This window comes from Leuciscus leuciscus, assembly GCF_965113295.1.
Source record: "Leuciscus leuciscus genome assembly, chromosome: 9".
Lineage (NCBI taxonomy): Eukaryota > Metazoa > Chordata > Actinopteri > Cypriniformes > Leuciscidae > Leuciscus > Leuciscus leuciscus.
In genome coordinates, this window is record NC_138733.1 from 38,207,767 (window position 1) to 38,224,704 (window position 16,938).

A 16,938-nucleotide genomic window follows, 5' to 3' on the forward strand; every position below is an offset into this window, starting at 1 on the left:
CAGCGACTTGCAATGCAGTGGGTTGACCAGTGAGAAGCCATAGATGGGCTAACCTGGAAAGTTGGGCTGCCTGTACTCGAACCGGGGAACGAGGGTCATATGCCACACCCAGGCCAATATCTCCTGCTTTAGCGCTGCATAATCCGTAGCCGAAGCGGGGGATAACAAATGGTGGTGAAATTACCCCAGAGGGGCCTTTATTGAGTGACAAAAGATTGTCACAAAACACAACATTAAACATCTTTTGTGTTATTATGAGAAGTGTAAATATATTTTTGGGCCGCCACAGTCTAGTTAATGAATGGGAAGCATTGAAATCCGTTTGTGCCGGTCAGTGTTGATATTGTTGCGGGACGCCACAGATAACTCAATATATGGGAAACCCTGTATACATTTATGAAACTTTAAATAGGTGTTGGTGGAATTGCAGAAATTTGTACTGGAATAATTTTTCTGTAAAGCTGCTTTGAAACCCTGAACATTGTATACAACTCTAAAATAAATGAGACAGTCTGACTTCTGACTAGCTATGCAGCCTGGAATTATGTTGCTTTTCTGTCACCTGATGGAGTTTGGGTTCTTGTCACTGTCGCCTCTGGCTTGCTTAGTTGGGAACACTTAATATTCAACAGTAGTGATGTGACTGTACTGACACTGTTGTATGAGAACTGAACTGAGCTGGACGATGATTCACTGTTTTCGGCAGAACTGCTTTATAGCCAAATTTAACTAATTTAATATTTGACGATCTTTACAACGGAACAGTGACACTTTTTTTCTTTTAAGAGATGCTTTACAGCCGAATTGAACACTGTTTGCATCATTTAATCATTATTTTCCTGATGATTATTGTGAAGCTGCATTGAAACATTCTGTATTGTATAAAGTACTATAAAAGGTAATTTGACTTCATAAATACTTTATTTTATTAGTTGACACATTAAAGGAAAGAAGGCTTTTTTTAAAGGAAAGAAGGAAACTTTCCTTTGTTACTTTTTTCACATTAAAGGAAAGAAGGAAAGAAGATAATTTTTTTCTGGTTAAATTCTTTCTGGTTAAATACTAGTATGTAAAGGAGTGATCATCAAAGGCATTTTATTTTAATATACTTCATTCATAAAGCTGTAAGTTCCCGTGTGGCTCTCAGCTCATGTTTTAGCCAGGAGTTCAGGAGATCCACTGACCTGTAGAAGTGCTCATTTCTTTCTTCAAAGTCACGTATCTGCCATCACCCTCTCCTCTCAAAAGCACTTTAGCAAATTGTACTATAATCAGGTTCACAGTGAACCTGCACCTCTGACAAAAGTCTGGATATGGATCCAGTTTCATGCTCAATATTAAGTGTAAGGAAGAAAGAGGGAACACAAAGAAATCTTAAAGCTGAATTATGTGCTTCTTGACTGAAACTGTGACACCCCTTGGAAAATAATGAAACACTTTCCTCTTTCCTGATACTTGCAAGCCAGTTTTCTAAAATGTCTAACAGAGAAACACAGGGCCAAAACTATGGCTCCAAACCTCATAAGTCAAACCTTTCTAACCATTTTAGAAAAAAGAAAAGAAAAAAAAACACACTCTAAATCTAACTGCTGTTACTTTTAGTACTGTGCAACAGAACATAAACCAGTGACAAGCGTTTGTGTGTGTGTGTGTGTGTGTGTGTGTGTATATATGAGAAGAATAACAATAAAAATGTGTGCAGTCCTTCCATACCTATTAATCAGTAAGGACTGCTTTATGCATTTATGCCTTTCTTGTGAATTTTGTTTTTTGCTAAAATACAGTTTCTCAGCACCCTAAACACACACCCTCTGTGTGTGTGACTGATGGGCTGGTCAAGTTAAATCAGGTTTAATTTTAAAGCACTTCCCACAATATCACCCAAGCTTTACAGATTGGATAACTATTACTGTATTTTGATATGTACCAATACCATGATAGAAAATGACCTACCTTGTGTAACAATATATCACCCACCTCTATGTTTTATCAGTTGAACCATAATTGTTTAGTTCATTAGTGTCTGGCACCTTACATTTGAAAAGAAGTTAAATTTCCCATACTCTTAATAGTTTATCGTCATGCATTACTAAATTAGTTTTTTTGTGTTGTTCTAGTTGTAGTTCTTCTGTAAGAGAAATGGAGAGTAATGTGAGGTAGTTCTTGGGTTGTGAGGGTCTGAGGGGCTGTTCACACAACACTGTTTTCAACTAAAAACATAAAACCTTTTATGCGCTTTGGACGTTTGTTTACATCACAATGGCGTTTTGTGTGCCTGAAAACGCAAACTTTTGAAAACGGGTTTCAGAGTGCAAGTTTTTGAAAACGCTGTCAGTGTAAACAACAAAAACACGAATCTCTGAAGACGTTGACGTCATGCACATGTGTATTACATGTTCAGTCTATAGTGTTTCATCGCCATCTAATGGCCTGGCAGCAGAATGCAGCGTTTTTAGTCGTTTTTGCGGATCCCTGTGAGTGGGGATCGTTTTGACAATGATGTCGTCTGTACGTGGAAAACTCAAAGGAAAAACTTCTCCGTTTTAAGCATATCTTTGTCGTGTAAACGTACCCTAAGACACACAGGCTGTCCTGTCCCGACTGTTTTTCTTGATGGTTAGTGAAATCTGATATCTCTCTTTCATGGCCTCATTAGAGGTGGACTGAGCTGTGATTAGACACAACTGATGTATTCGGCTACAGCGGAGTAGCTTAGCTTTGCCATTGGGATTCTGGGAGAGCTGATGTTATGTATATATGAGCAAACACTCCTTTTCTGATGCTATTTTTGCTTAATTTATGGATTTTATGCAGGTGCTATTTCAGATGCTCGTTTAGTGTTTAATTAAGTGTGGTTTTTCTTTTAGTAGTGGAATGAGTGTCTGCTCTCTGTCACAGTGCTGTCTCTGTGCTGTAGTTTTATGGTCGGTCCACTTAGTCTCAATATGTATGCTTTTTCTTGTGCGAGTGCTTAAATTGAAACATAACCCTCCACATTTAAACAATAAAAGTCTTTAAGGACCGACCTTCAGATCTACCGTCACTTCATAAATACCTTATCATAAAAAGAACAGAAAACCATCATCTTACCCTTCGAGAACACCTACTAATTAAAAACACATGCTTCCAACATCATTTAAAAATTCACTCTTCTTTTGCCCCCAAACTCTCTCCAAAAGAACCTTTATATGAAGTCATAGAAAGTCATTACTAAGGATGCGTTTTTTTTTTTTTTACTTTTCTGATTATTTATCATAATGGAAAAATCTAAGTATATATCTACAAATCGGTTATGTACTCCAGAGCATCTGAAGTGTGTCTTGTTTAGGCACAGTCGGTCTTATGATTGTGTGTGTTGACAGTGTTGAGTTAGCACTTATTGACTTTCTGACCTCTTGCCTCTCGTTGACCTCTGCTTGCGGTGCCCTCTGTGCCACTAATAGGGATCTAATACAGTCTCAGTGGTGCTAGTTAGATAGGAGCGTTTAGGATGTAACTGTTGTTGTTGAGTGATGGCGCTCACATATGCTTTTCACAAATCATAAAAACAAAGAAAGAAAAAAAATTCCACCCCTAAACTTTTGAAACAAATGACTTCGTGTAGATCAGAGCATTCTCAGAGACCTTTGAACTGGACTGAAAGACACAACCTTGCAAGTGTGGGTGGCCCAAGTGTGAGCACATTTTTTTTTCTCTCGTCTCAGAGAGAGAAAAAGATTGATCTAAGAAATTTCAGTAAACTTTATTTAAGTGTATTTGCTACACGTTTCATGTAGCCTAGTTACTGTAGAAATAACTATATATTACGCATAATTCCATGCCAACTAACCCTAGCCCGACTATATATGTAGTTCATTATTGTCACTCAGTACTTCAATGTTATTTTATGTTCAATGTTAATTACACTGAAACATGGACACCTTAAAATAAAGTGTAACCGAAATTTCCTTTTTTCATGTACTCTTCAAATGATAAATTACAGATTAGATATCAGTTGTTTTTTTGACTCTCTCCCCGCCAGCGTTTTTGAAAAATGTTGCAAGCCATTTTTGTAAATTCATTTTTTAACAAAGTTTTCATGGCCCCCAGAATATTTTGTTGTATGAATATCTGAAAATGCAGTATACCATGAGAAAGAACAGACCCTTGTGCTAAAAAAAACAACAACATTTTATTTTAGCTTCATGCATTATTTTTCATGCAAGTTCATAAAAAAAGCAACATTTTGAGCAAAAAGCTGAGAAAAGCATATTTATGTCAAAAAATTTGATCAAAACACAGATGGAGTAGATCGAGTCCATCAACACCCCCAAAGCTTCACAGTCCTAGAGCTCATCCTGGGTTGACACTTCATTCAGTAACATTAGGCAGTTTTGATTTATATGTTGTTTATTGTTGATATTCATGTTATTTTACATATGCATCTGCTTACATTTGCTATCACTTGTTTCTGCTTCTTTTTCACCTGTGTTTTGATCAGGAGATTCAGCACTCTTTCAGAAGATGCGTAATAGCGCCCCCTATATAACAGTGAAAACACGGAAAGCCATGAAATGTAATTAGTTAATGTGTCTTAAATTGCTAGTTTAAAAATGGACAACCATTAAAGGAATACTGCCCTATAAATGCAAAGCACTAACACTTCCCATATCTCAGAAGATTCATTTATTTATTCTTCGACAAAAATACAAATGACCAAAATCTGTATGGTTGCTGTGATATTAAAACAGTCAATTCCAATACTATTCATTTTTCATTTTTGACTTTACGTGATAAACTGTTGTGTATGTAAAAGAGCAGTGAACATAAGCAGAAAGAAACAGCTTTGCAAATGTTCTCATGAGCTCTGGCAATTAGAGGAATCTCATAAATTACACTTGTATGGCACTGCATTTAAAGAGCACTCCGAAATAAGACATCCTGAATTGTTAACATTTTTCATTACGTGGAGCGCTTGGGAACAAGAAGGAACAGCTGTTTGGAGCACCGGCGCCTGTAGGAAACCCACATTGCTTATTCAAGGTGAACTTCAGTGCTCTGGAATAAAAAATATTGAGAACTTCTGTCACACTAATTAAGCGGAAGCTGTTTGTTGGTTCTTTCCGTCAGAGTCGACTAGAAGTTGCTTATATATATATTTTTTTCTTCTCACACTTGTAGTGTTCTGTTTCTTTTTTAACTGTAACTCTACTTTTACAATGTAAGCAGCACAACAAAACTGAATGTTTTATTTAAATCATGAAAGATGACCGTGTCAGTGTACACAGGGCCAAGTCAGTGAAACAATCATCTGATTCTGAAGCTGCAACGTTTGCCTTGTAAATCGTGATATAGCAGCAATTTTTGGGGGGTTGAATATTGATTTGATTGGATATCATTATCACACTTGGTCTTCTCTGCACCAGAGTATAGTTGAGGCAAACCCGTCTGTCACAGACAGGAAGGATCATTGTCTAAAGCCTGTTTTTCAGCTTGCCTGTTTGAGTTTACTGCATTAAGCATGAACTCATGCACCCTATGACTGTAGTTTGTGGTACTCTGCTTTACCTGCAGAGGACAGAGTTGTCATCTTTATACATTTTCAAACTCAAGATGTACAAACACCTTCTGACCTTATCGCATATCCATTTTTGTTGTTGCGTTTTCCGTTGTCATCTTAGACTGACTCTGTAAAAGCAACTGTGAGTGTTGCCGATGCTGTGCAATACATTAGTGCTGCTCTTGACTAAATATTTTTCTAGTTGACTAGTAGTCGTTCATTTAAGCCATCTGTTGACTAATCACACGTTTATATTAAATTAATTACTTAAATGTATACTGGGGGGAATACTACATCATATTGAGCCTTTAATAAATGTAGGCTTAATGCTAATATGCCTATTCAACGTTCAAGCGCACGCATAAAGCTTGCCAAAAAGCACAGTCAAAAGCAATGATTATGAATGTTTTGGGGGAAAAAATAACAAAGAGACATTTTGATTATTGATTACAAATTTGAAGTTGACGATGCTGACTCGCCATCTCCGCATTACAGTGGATGCGCCTTTAGAGAGAAATGCAACTTTCATATGGATGACATATAGGGCTGTGACGGTGGCAGTTTTTTTACCACCACGGTGGTAATGGACCAACTACCGGCGGTGGTGCGGTGGTTGGGGGGTTGTTTTGAAAAAAATAAAAATTACATAAGCTCAATTATTTGAGCAAAAAAGTGATTATTTGAGCAATTCTGTCAAAGAAACAACACACTAAACCCTGTAAAGCATTGAAATAAATATCAGGAAATACTGGCAACTTAAATAATATAATAAAGTTGAATCTATTTAAAAAACAAACAAAAAAAACAACTTTCGTTTAATATTTCCACACAAAGACGCGTGTTAGCCTACCACTCTGCTTTGAGAGGGATGTGGGACACAAGCAGGAAAGAGACCATCGATCTCTTTTCTGATATCTTCATGTTTTCTACTTGTTGTAAAAAGTATGAAGAGCAAATTTTATCTTCCACAAGGGCAAGACATTTAGGCAATGTTTGATATTGCGCTGCCAGAGAAAGCGAAACTAAAATCACCCGCGTGTCTGAAACGCGGTTTACAAATAAACTTGACGCACCTTACCAATTACCATGTCTAATAGCAAGCACAAACAAAGAATTTGTTAAAAATAATTTGACGTACAAGTAAAAATGTAGGCTATCTGTCCTACAGCCTTTTTTTTTTACTTTACCCCAGTAAAGCATACGAAAATAATAGGCCTAATTAAAAGCGAACCAAGGAAGAAACGTTTATAATCCCCTTCGGAAATGGGTGAGACGCGAGTGATGATATGGGAAAAGAAACAAGAGATTCCATGCAGGGATGAGTCACAATTTTTGAATATTCGATTAGTTGCTTTAATTATAGAATATCTAATAGGTTGTGTGATTATTCTCTAAAATAAAATCTCCATGTTCTGGTGCTGATGCGGTGCTGATGCGGTGGTGATGCGTTCATGTAACCAGAGGGTGACGCTACCAATAACGCATAACAGCTGCCACAAAGAACCGGCAAAAGGAATGATTATGAATGTGTCAAATATAGCAAGGAGACATTTGAATTGTTTATTAATAAACTAGTGTTTTCTGTGTCAGTGTCGGGCTGCAAAGATGAAGTTGGCGATGCTGACTCGTCATCTTCGCAGTGAACGCGCCTATAGAGAGAAATGCACAGTTCATACGGAATACATAAGCATAGGCTAGTCAGTTTATTTTCGCTTTGAATTGTTTTGTTTAAAAGTAGACAATTCAAACTTTCTAGATTGAATAACTAATGGAATATTGTTAGCAATAACAACTGCAGCAGCAATAACAGCAGCAGCAGCAATAACAGTAACAGCAATAACTGCAGCAGCAATAACAGCAGCAGCAATAAAATGAACAGCAATAACAGCAGCAGCAGCCATAACCAACAGTAGCAGCAATAACAGTAACCGCAATAACAACTGCAGCAGCAATAACAGTAGCAGCAGCGTCAATAACAGTAACAGCAATAACAACTGCAGCAGCAATAACAGCAGCAGCAATAACAGGAACAGCATTAACAGCAGCAGCAGCCATAACCAACAGTAGCAGCAATAAAAGTAACCGCAATAACAACTGCAGCAGCGATAACAGGGACAGCATTAACAGCAGCAGCAGCCATAACCAACAGTAGCAGCAATAACTGTAACCGCAATAACAACTGCAGCAGCAATAACAGTAGCAACAGCATCAATAAAAGTAACAGCAATAACCAACAGTAGCAGCAATAACAGTAACAGCAATAACAGCAGCAGCAATAACCAACAGTAACAGCAATAACAACTGCAGCAGCAATAACAGCAGCAGCAATAACAGGAACAGCATTAACAGCAGCAGCAGCCATAACCAACAGTAGCAGCAATAAAAGTAACCGCAATAACAACTGCAGCAGCGATAACAGGGACAGCATTAACAGCAGCAGCAGCCATAACCAACAGTAGCAGCAATAACTGTAACCGCAATAACAACTGCAGCAGCAATAACAGTAGCAGCAGCATCAATAAAAGTAACAGCAATAACCAACAGTAGCAGCAATAACAGTAACAGCAATAACAGCAGCAGCAATAACCAACAGTAACAGCAACAACAGCAGCAGCAATAACCAACAGTAACAGCAATAACTGTAACCGCAATAACAACTGCAGCAGCAATAACAGTAGCAGCAGCATCAATAAAAGTAACAGCAATAACCAACAGTAGCAGCAATAACAGTAACAGCAATAACAGCAGCAGCAATAACCAACAGTGACAGCAATAACAGCAGCAGCAATAACCAACAGTAACCGCAACAACAGCAGCAGCAATAACCAACAGTAACAGCAATAACAGCAGCAGCAATAACCAACAGTATCCGCAACAACAGCAGCAGCAATAACCAACAGTAACAGCAATAACAGTAACAGCAATAACAGCAGCAGCAATAACCAACAGTAACCGCAACAACAGCAGCAGCAATAACCAACAGTAACAGCAATAACAGCAGCAGCAATAACCAACAGTAACCGCAACAACAGCAGCAGCAATAACCAACAGTAACAGCAATAACAGTAACAGCAATAACAGCAGCAGCAATAACCAACAGTAACCGCAACAACAGCAGCAGCAATAACCAACAGTAACAGCAATAACAGCAGCAATGACAGCAACGGCAATAACAGTAACAGCAATAACAGCAGCAGCAATAACCAACAGTAACCGCAACAACAGCAGCAGCAATAACCAACAGTAACAGCAACAACAGCAGCAGCAGCAGCAGCAATAACAGTAACAGCAATAACACAGCAGCAGCAATAGCAGCAATAAAAGTAACAGTAACAACAATAACAGTAACAGCAATAACAGCAGCAATGACAGCAACGACAATAACAGTTACAGCAATAACAGCAGTAGCAATAACAGTAACAGCAACAACAGCAGCAGCAGCAGCAATAACAGTAACAGCAATAACACAGCAGCAGCAATAACAGCAATAAAAGTAACAATAACAGCAATAACAGTAACAGCAATAACAGTAACAACAATAACAGTAACAGCAATAACACAGCAGCAGCAATAACATCAACAGCAATAACAGTAACAGCAGCAGCAATAACAGTAACAGCAATAACAGTAGCAGCAGCAGCAGCGATAACAGTAACAGCAATAACAGTAGCAGCAGCAATAACAGTAACATCAATAACAGTAACAGCAATAACAGCAGCAATAAAAGTAACAGTAACAGCAATAACAGTAACAGCAATAACAGCAGCAATAAAAGTAACAGTAACAGCAATAACAGTAACAGCAGAAGCAATAACAGCAGCAGCAATAACAGTAATAACAGTAACAGCAATAACAGTAACAGCAATAGCAGCAGTAACAGCAGCAATAACAGTAATAACAGTAACAGCAATAACAGTAATAACAGTAAAAGCAATAACAGTAACAGCAATAACAGCAATAACAGTAATAACAGTAAAAGCAATAACAGTAACCGCAATAACAGTAACAGCAATAACTGCAGCAGCAATAACAGTAATAACAGTAACAGCAATAACAGCAATAACAGTAAAAGCAATAACAGTAACAGCAATAGCAGCAATAACAGTAACAGCAATAACAGTAACAGCAATAGCAGCAGTGTAGCAGTTTTGCCAAGACCAAACATATCATTGTCATATCCATTAACGTGCCAAACACTCAGAGTTGTCATGTTATGAATATTATTGTTATAGTTTAGGTAAAAAGGTACAGTACGATAATTGTCTGATATGTTCCTTCCTGTATATAAATATCCATGAATATCCTCCTTGTAGAATCACAAGGCCATGTTTCTGAAGAAATCACACAGCTGATATTGGTCAGGAGATTAGAGAGTTTATTATATATATATTATTATTATTATTATTATATATTTTTCTTTATCTTTATTTTTCTTAGTAACAAAGTGCAAAGAGAAGCATGGTGATTTGGTGGTCGGAACTGAAGTTTTTTGTCTTCTCTTTTATAGCAGGTCTTTATAATAAATTAGTGTTTACAGTGTGACTGTGTTACACCATGGACCGAGAGTGGAATGTGTGTGTGTGTGTGTGTGTGTGGGACTGAACCGAAGAGAAGAGCAGAAGAGAGAAAAGGCCACGGCAGGAATAAATAATCATTTGGCCAGGTTAGGATTCCAGTGGTGTATCTTACGTCTGTTAGTTGCACTAGTGCTATCATTTGCCACCATTAATATCCAATTTCATATGAAGCAAGAAACCTTGTTTAGCAGGAATATAATATGGTGTGATAACAGCAGGACACCATCCTGCTCACATAATTACCCAAATGCAATGCTGGGAGGTATCAGATCCGCGGCTGGGCAGGGGGCATCAGCGATAAGCGCCCGGTGTGCTCCCACACACTGGTAATTACTTTATTGATAATTTGCAGGGAAAATTGCCTGAGCCAATCGTTGCTGCTAGATTTAATGGATTGGAGGAGGGGGGGGGAATAAAAAAAAAGATCTTTCAAAAGAATTTTAAATATTTTTAGGCCATAGGGGAAGGCTTTTCCTCCAGCGATAATAGCTGAAAGTCATGTAAAATAGCCCACTCTTGGCATGATGCTGCTGGACGCATGTGTGCTTGTGGCAGGGGATGTTTATCTGGCCATCCTGCATTAACACATTTACCCCCTCGCCTTAAATGAGGTCATAATTCTCTAAGGGTAAGGCCTTGGTAATGAAATTGACATTTAGCAGCCGCACCACAGTCTATTAACTACAATAAATTTAATTTGCAACAGGCCCAGAAGTGAGCTGGGCTGCAGAAAGAGAGAAAGAGATGAAAAAACAGCAAACCGACGGCCCTGGTGTTTATTACATGCGCTGGCCACAAGTACATTTTGCTAAAATAAGACCTCTCGTGTTCTCTCGTGTAACTATAACTGCTTTTGCTCTGCCTGCTAAACGATCAGATAAAACAACATAAGAAATAGAAGTACAGCAGATTTAGTGTTTCCAGACTCACATTTTTCAAACAAGGATCTGCTTCTAGACCCTATCTGTAATGTCGAGAAAATTGGTAAAGCTGAAACAAGATTGCCTTCATCCCTCATGAAAAGATTTTGGCAGCCTTCCCAATTAAAATTGTAATATTTACTCACCCTCATGTTGTCCCAAACCTGTATGACTTTCTTCTATGGATCAATCACCAATCAACCAACTAACCAATCGATCAAAAATAAAGATGCACGAGCCAAGGAATTGTACTGCCATAATTTCCACCACACTAAACAATGTTGTTCTTAATGAATTCGATCAAAAGCTTAGTGTACTTGTTTACCAGGGAGACAGTGAAGAGCATGCTGGAGATGAAATATGAGACAGAAATGTTTCTTGAGCAGCAAATCATCATATTAGACTGATTTCTGAAGGATCATGTGACACTGAAGACTGGAGTAATGTTGCTGAAAATTCTGCTTTTATCACAGGAATAAATTACATTTTACTATATATACAAACAGAAAACAATTATTTTAAATTGTAATGATATTTCACACAATTACTGTTTTTACTGTATTTTAGATCAAATCAATGCAGCCTTGGTGAGCATAAGAGACTTTAAATTTTTTTTTTTTTAAACTAGTCGTGTGGCTTCATGATCCAATTTTGTGAAAGGGCACTTCTGACCAAATATTTTAACATTTTCAGTATATATATATAAAAAAAAAGAAAAATCATATTTTCATGTCTCACACAGTGATATGTACTGTTGGCCTATACAGTATGTTAGTTTTTTGCTACAGCGGTGGTGTTTCAGGTTTTATTATTATTTTGTCTTGCTGTGAAGTCATTTCAGGAGTTCTTACATAAATGTAAAAAAATACAATAAAAGTAATGTCAGTGTACAGTGCTTATAAACAATGCATCAGAAATTACATAGTGGTTGGAATTTTCATAAACAATCCAAAATTCTCTTTGGCCATCTCTAGTGGACAAATTAACTAGTGAAATGTGTGTTGTAGGAGATTTTTTCTACAAACATTTTTACAGTAAAAGTACACAAATGGATTGTTGACAATAGAATCAGCTCAGTTTACTTTCTACCATGTCCCATACTCTGTGTGTTTACGTATCGGTGTGTTTGCGTGAGCATGTCTGTATGTCACAGTGTGGATGTATGTCTGGAGTCAGTTTCTCTGTTAAGTAAAATCATTTAAATCTCCGGGCATTCTCTGGCCTGTCCGTAAGGATCAATACAGCATGTGTACAGTCATTTTGAGGTCCTCCCTAATGGCCACTTCATACAGCCAATAGGGATTTTGCACGAGCACTACTAAGTGACACCAATGATCGATCACAAAAACTGATCATCATGATTGTGTGCCGTGAATTTTTACTGAATTTAATTATAAATTAACAGCTTTACACGTGTGTAAAAAAGGGGCCTGTTTTTCTTTATTTTGTTATTAGTTATTATAACAAGATTTTCAGTATGGTGTGCAGAATGGTTAAAAAAAATGGCCCATTTGTTCTCGACACCAATACTGGCCACTGAAAGAGGGCACTAGTTTCAGAACACAAAAACACTGTTAAAAAACTAATAAGGCAGGAAACCTTTAAAGTGACAGGTCACCTAAAAAGGAAAATTGTCATAATTTACTCACCCTCATGTCCTTCCAAACGTGTATGACTATCTTTCTTCTGTGAAAGACAAAAGAAGATATTTTGAGTGTCTCAATGTCTCAGAAGAACACTAGAGAAGTGTTTTTTTTGTTTTGTTCATTTAATCTAAGTCAGTGTTCACCATTGCTGTTTGGTTACCAATGTTCTTCAAAACATCATCTTTTCCAATATCATTGTAGCTGGACCTTCTTTTCTTCACTTTTGGATGTGACCGAGACAAAAGGACAAATTACATAACCCCCCACATTTCTGGCCAAATCTAAGTCGACTGCTCAAAATATAAACCGATGACTTAAGACGTTATGTTGTGAATCAAAGGAGTGCAAAATCACAGTTTAGAATTTTTTATAATAAAAACAAAAACAAAAAACAAAAGCAGGGATTTACATTACAAAAAAACATTATTATTATTATTTTTATTTTTATTTTCTAATGTTACTTTTGCATCAAGGTCTATAATAATGAATATGCGAGACACTGAAAGACACTATAAAATGGCTTCTACCAAGGTTCCCACCATATATATAGATGATTACTATTCTTGTGAAGACATTTGTTCACCACAGTATAAGTTAAATCTGTACACACACACACACTTTGATTACGTTGTCAAAAGAATCTTTGTCCACAGGGACAACAGATGAATGAACATTGTTTTAATTAATGTTGAATGGTTTATGTGAGGGTTAGGATTAGGGGTACAGTCAGAGCATAGAAAATATCATCAGCTCAGTATAAAAACAGTAAAAGTCAAAAGAAAGACGTACGGAGATATAAAAACATGCGTATGTGTGACTATAGTGTCTTTGCCCACGTATTAGTGTACCTGAGGTGAAGGCATGCACCCATCATATCAGTGAAAAAATCTTTATCACTTTAACACTCTTAACACAACGTGTCACATCAGAACTGCAGTACTTCACTGCAGATCTGTCCCAATAAACCACACTTGGGGTCTTTGTACTTGCCTACTTGTTACGTATTTCTGGTATTTGGCCTCTGTGTGCAAGTATTGAATTGAGTATGTGAATTTGGATCTACGCATGACTTTTGCACATTTCAATTTTTTTTTTTTTGCACTTTTTGCCTTTTTTTCATGACAGTCAAATGTAGACAGGAAAGTCGGGGTGAGAGATGATTGGGTCATGGGCTGAACTTGGCTCTACAACGGTTGGCCGACTGCTCTTATACATGTCTAGAGCATACGCAGAGGACACTGCACCACACACACACTTGATGACTTAACAGTTTTAATTTGTGATTGCGGCAGCGTTTTTGTCGTTCTTCTCAGTTTGCGCAAAACCATATTAATATTACGCGCTTAAATGAACTATTTAAAATCTCATGGTTTTCAATAGATACATACTGTATCACTAACATTTTGAGATATCAATGGAACAGACACCAGGTCACTGATGAGCCATAGACAGTAGGAGTTGTGAATGGCATAATTGCTTTTGGAATTTGTTTCTGCAACTTTCATGCAACGTCCATGTTGAGTTCGAGGTTTAATCAATCTTGATCAATGCCACAATGGTGGCGTAATCTTTTGGCCAGTCCAGCCTGGATGTTTAACAACTAAGCTAACCACTAATTAGGGCTGGTTCTGCTTTTTTTATTTATTTGATATGCTTTTCCAGTTTATATGTATTTTTGTTGTGCATGTTTCTTGAAGGTCTCGTTCCCGTCACCGAAAGTCTCGCAGTGGCAGCAGTGGCCGGTCCAGCAGGAAACGTAGTCGCAGCAGAGAACGAGATCGTGGCCAGCGCAGAACTCGAGACAAAGACAGGACACGAGACAGAACTAAAGACAAAGACAAAGAGGCCAAAGACAAGGACAAACAAAGGTAATACTTTCTTTTTGAGCCATTTGAATTTCCAAGCTCTCGCTTTGTTTTTCTCTAGCACACACGCACACACACACACACACACACACACACACACACACACACACACACACACACACACACACACACACACACACACACACACACACACACACACACACACACAGAAACACACTCCCAAACTGTTCCAACCCATCAATATATCCATCTCATGTCTGAACGAAATCTTATAGTTTAGATTCAGCTGAGAGTTGAGCTCAATCGTGTGGTAGGCCTCATCCATCCAGCCTGATAACTGCCCTTCAAACTCAGTGTATACACCGTCCCGCTGGGCGTCTAATGCATTTCCTTCTCTCTCACTGTCTTGATTTATACCCCAGTGTAATATGCGTGAGCAAGAGCTAACTGCATTTCCATCTCCGCTCTCCTGTTTGCCCCTCTCAAGCTCCACCTTTACTCTAGAGAGAGATTTTACTCCAAGACATAGTGTTCTCCTTTCCAGTTCCAATGACAACAGTCAGCAAGACTGAACATATTGCGTGAACTTATTTACAACACGGAAACACCAGTAATTATAGACATGTGCAAAATCTATTCAAGATGTTATGATTTCTGACATTCTGATGTTTGGATGGTTCTAGAAACATTTCCAAATAAAGGTATACATCTTACTAAATGACAGCAGTAATTATTACAAGGATCATTAGGTGTAATATGTTGTGGGGCCACTTCCCTCGCGAAGCCCCTGTCCATGAAAATTGATTGGCTATGAAGTAACCCACTAAAGAATACATAGTCTGGAGAGAAATAGGTGATTAGTGATTAGTGACATGATGGAGACAGGTCTTGTTTCCTCAAGGATACATAGCACCACGTCTAGGGCCTGTTAACCATTCCAAAAAAGTGAAACAAATGTATATGAATAAACTTAATAACATTTAACTAGGGGTGGGCTATATAATTATAGACACAATAAACCAGTAGGAATTTGACAACTGGCACAAAAATGGTCTCGGTTACGCTTGTGATGTTACAATGCCTGTCATCACGAAAGTTTATCATTTGCATGCATTTTTAAGCTTTGCCAGTTTAAACATCCAACAATTTTAAACCAATCAAGCCTAATAATCTGTGAAAGAGAACTCGTGTCTGACAGACTTTGTTTTGTGCTCATACACCAGTATTCAATTAGTTTTTTATCGCAGCTTATCGTGTTTAAACAGTCAAATACACAGAGAATAATGTCAAAATACCTGTCTTGGGGAGTGTTCACATAAACACAGATGGTAATGGCTTAAGTAAATTAAACAGCTGGGGGAAACTGTGTGTCAATGATGTGTGTTTGCAGTGAGCTGTGAGCTGTTTACATTAATCTCACGTCATAAAAGCATCCTGAGGTGCAGTACATTCTCAGACTCAGCCGAACGCACGTCTGCTGGAAAATATCCATTTGAAAAATATTGGAATCGATCCACAAATCGCGACGCATCGATTTATTGTCCCAGCTCAAAAATAAATAAATAACACACACACACACACACACACACACACACACACACACACACACACACACACACACACACACACACACACACACACACACACACACACATACACACATATATATATATATATATATATATATATATATATATAGTATATAACATTTTGAGTACAACTATATATTCTTTCTTTCTTTCTTTCTTTCTTTCTTTCTTTCTTTCTTTCTTTCTTTCTTTCTTTCTTTCTTTCTTTCTTTCTTTCTTTCTTTCTTTCTTTCTTTCTTTCTTTCTTTCTCCTCTGGTGTTCAGTTTTTTTGCTCAGGTATTCCTTGTCGTTAATTCATGCACTACAATATTTAAAGGGGTGGTATAATGCCCTTTTCACAAGATGTAAAATAAGTCTCTGATGTCCCCGGAGTGTGTATGTGAAGTTTTAGCTCAAAATACCCCACAGATATTTTTATATAGCATGTTAAAGTTGTAATTTTTTGAGGGTGAGCAAAAAACGCACCGTTTTGTGTCTGTTCTTTTAAATGCAAATGAGCTGCTGCTCCCAGCACAGGGGGCGGAGCTACAACAGCTTGTGTGCTTTTACCTTTTACACAGACATGCACTGAAAATTTCAAAAACCTTTAGCCTTTTATGTTCAAACTGAAGTCAGAAAGATGGAGAGACTCAAGAAGAAGTGACAACATGTAGACAACATTACTGAATGGTTAGTTGGTGAATTTATGTAGTTTATGTGTAGTTATCTTCTAGTCATTGATTAGCATATTCTGTCTTGATCGTGTTCCCGGGGACGGGGTTTATGTAAATTCTAGGGTTGGTGATGTCACTAACCCAGGAGGAATGTTGTGTAGTCCCTACCAGCCGTTTGTTGTAGTCC

The 16,938-nt window shown here is 37.7% G+C and overlaps 1 protein-coding gene across 1 annotated transcript in view; it reads left to right on the forward strand.

Moving 5' to 3' along the window:
• rsrc1 (arginine/serine-rich coiled-coil 1) overlaps positions 1-16,938 on the forward strand; it is a 143,203-nt gene that overhangs the window by 23,274 nt on the left and 102,991 nt on the right. The window contains exon 4 of the mRNA XM_082180712.1: positions 14,380-14,550. Coding sequence (XP_082036838.1) covers positions 14,380-14,550 — 171 coding nt within the window. The remainder of the gene's footprint in view (positions 1-14,379; positions 14,551-16,938) is intronic.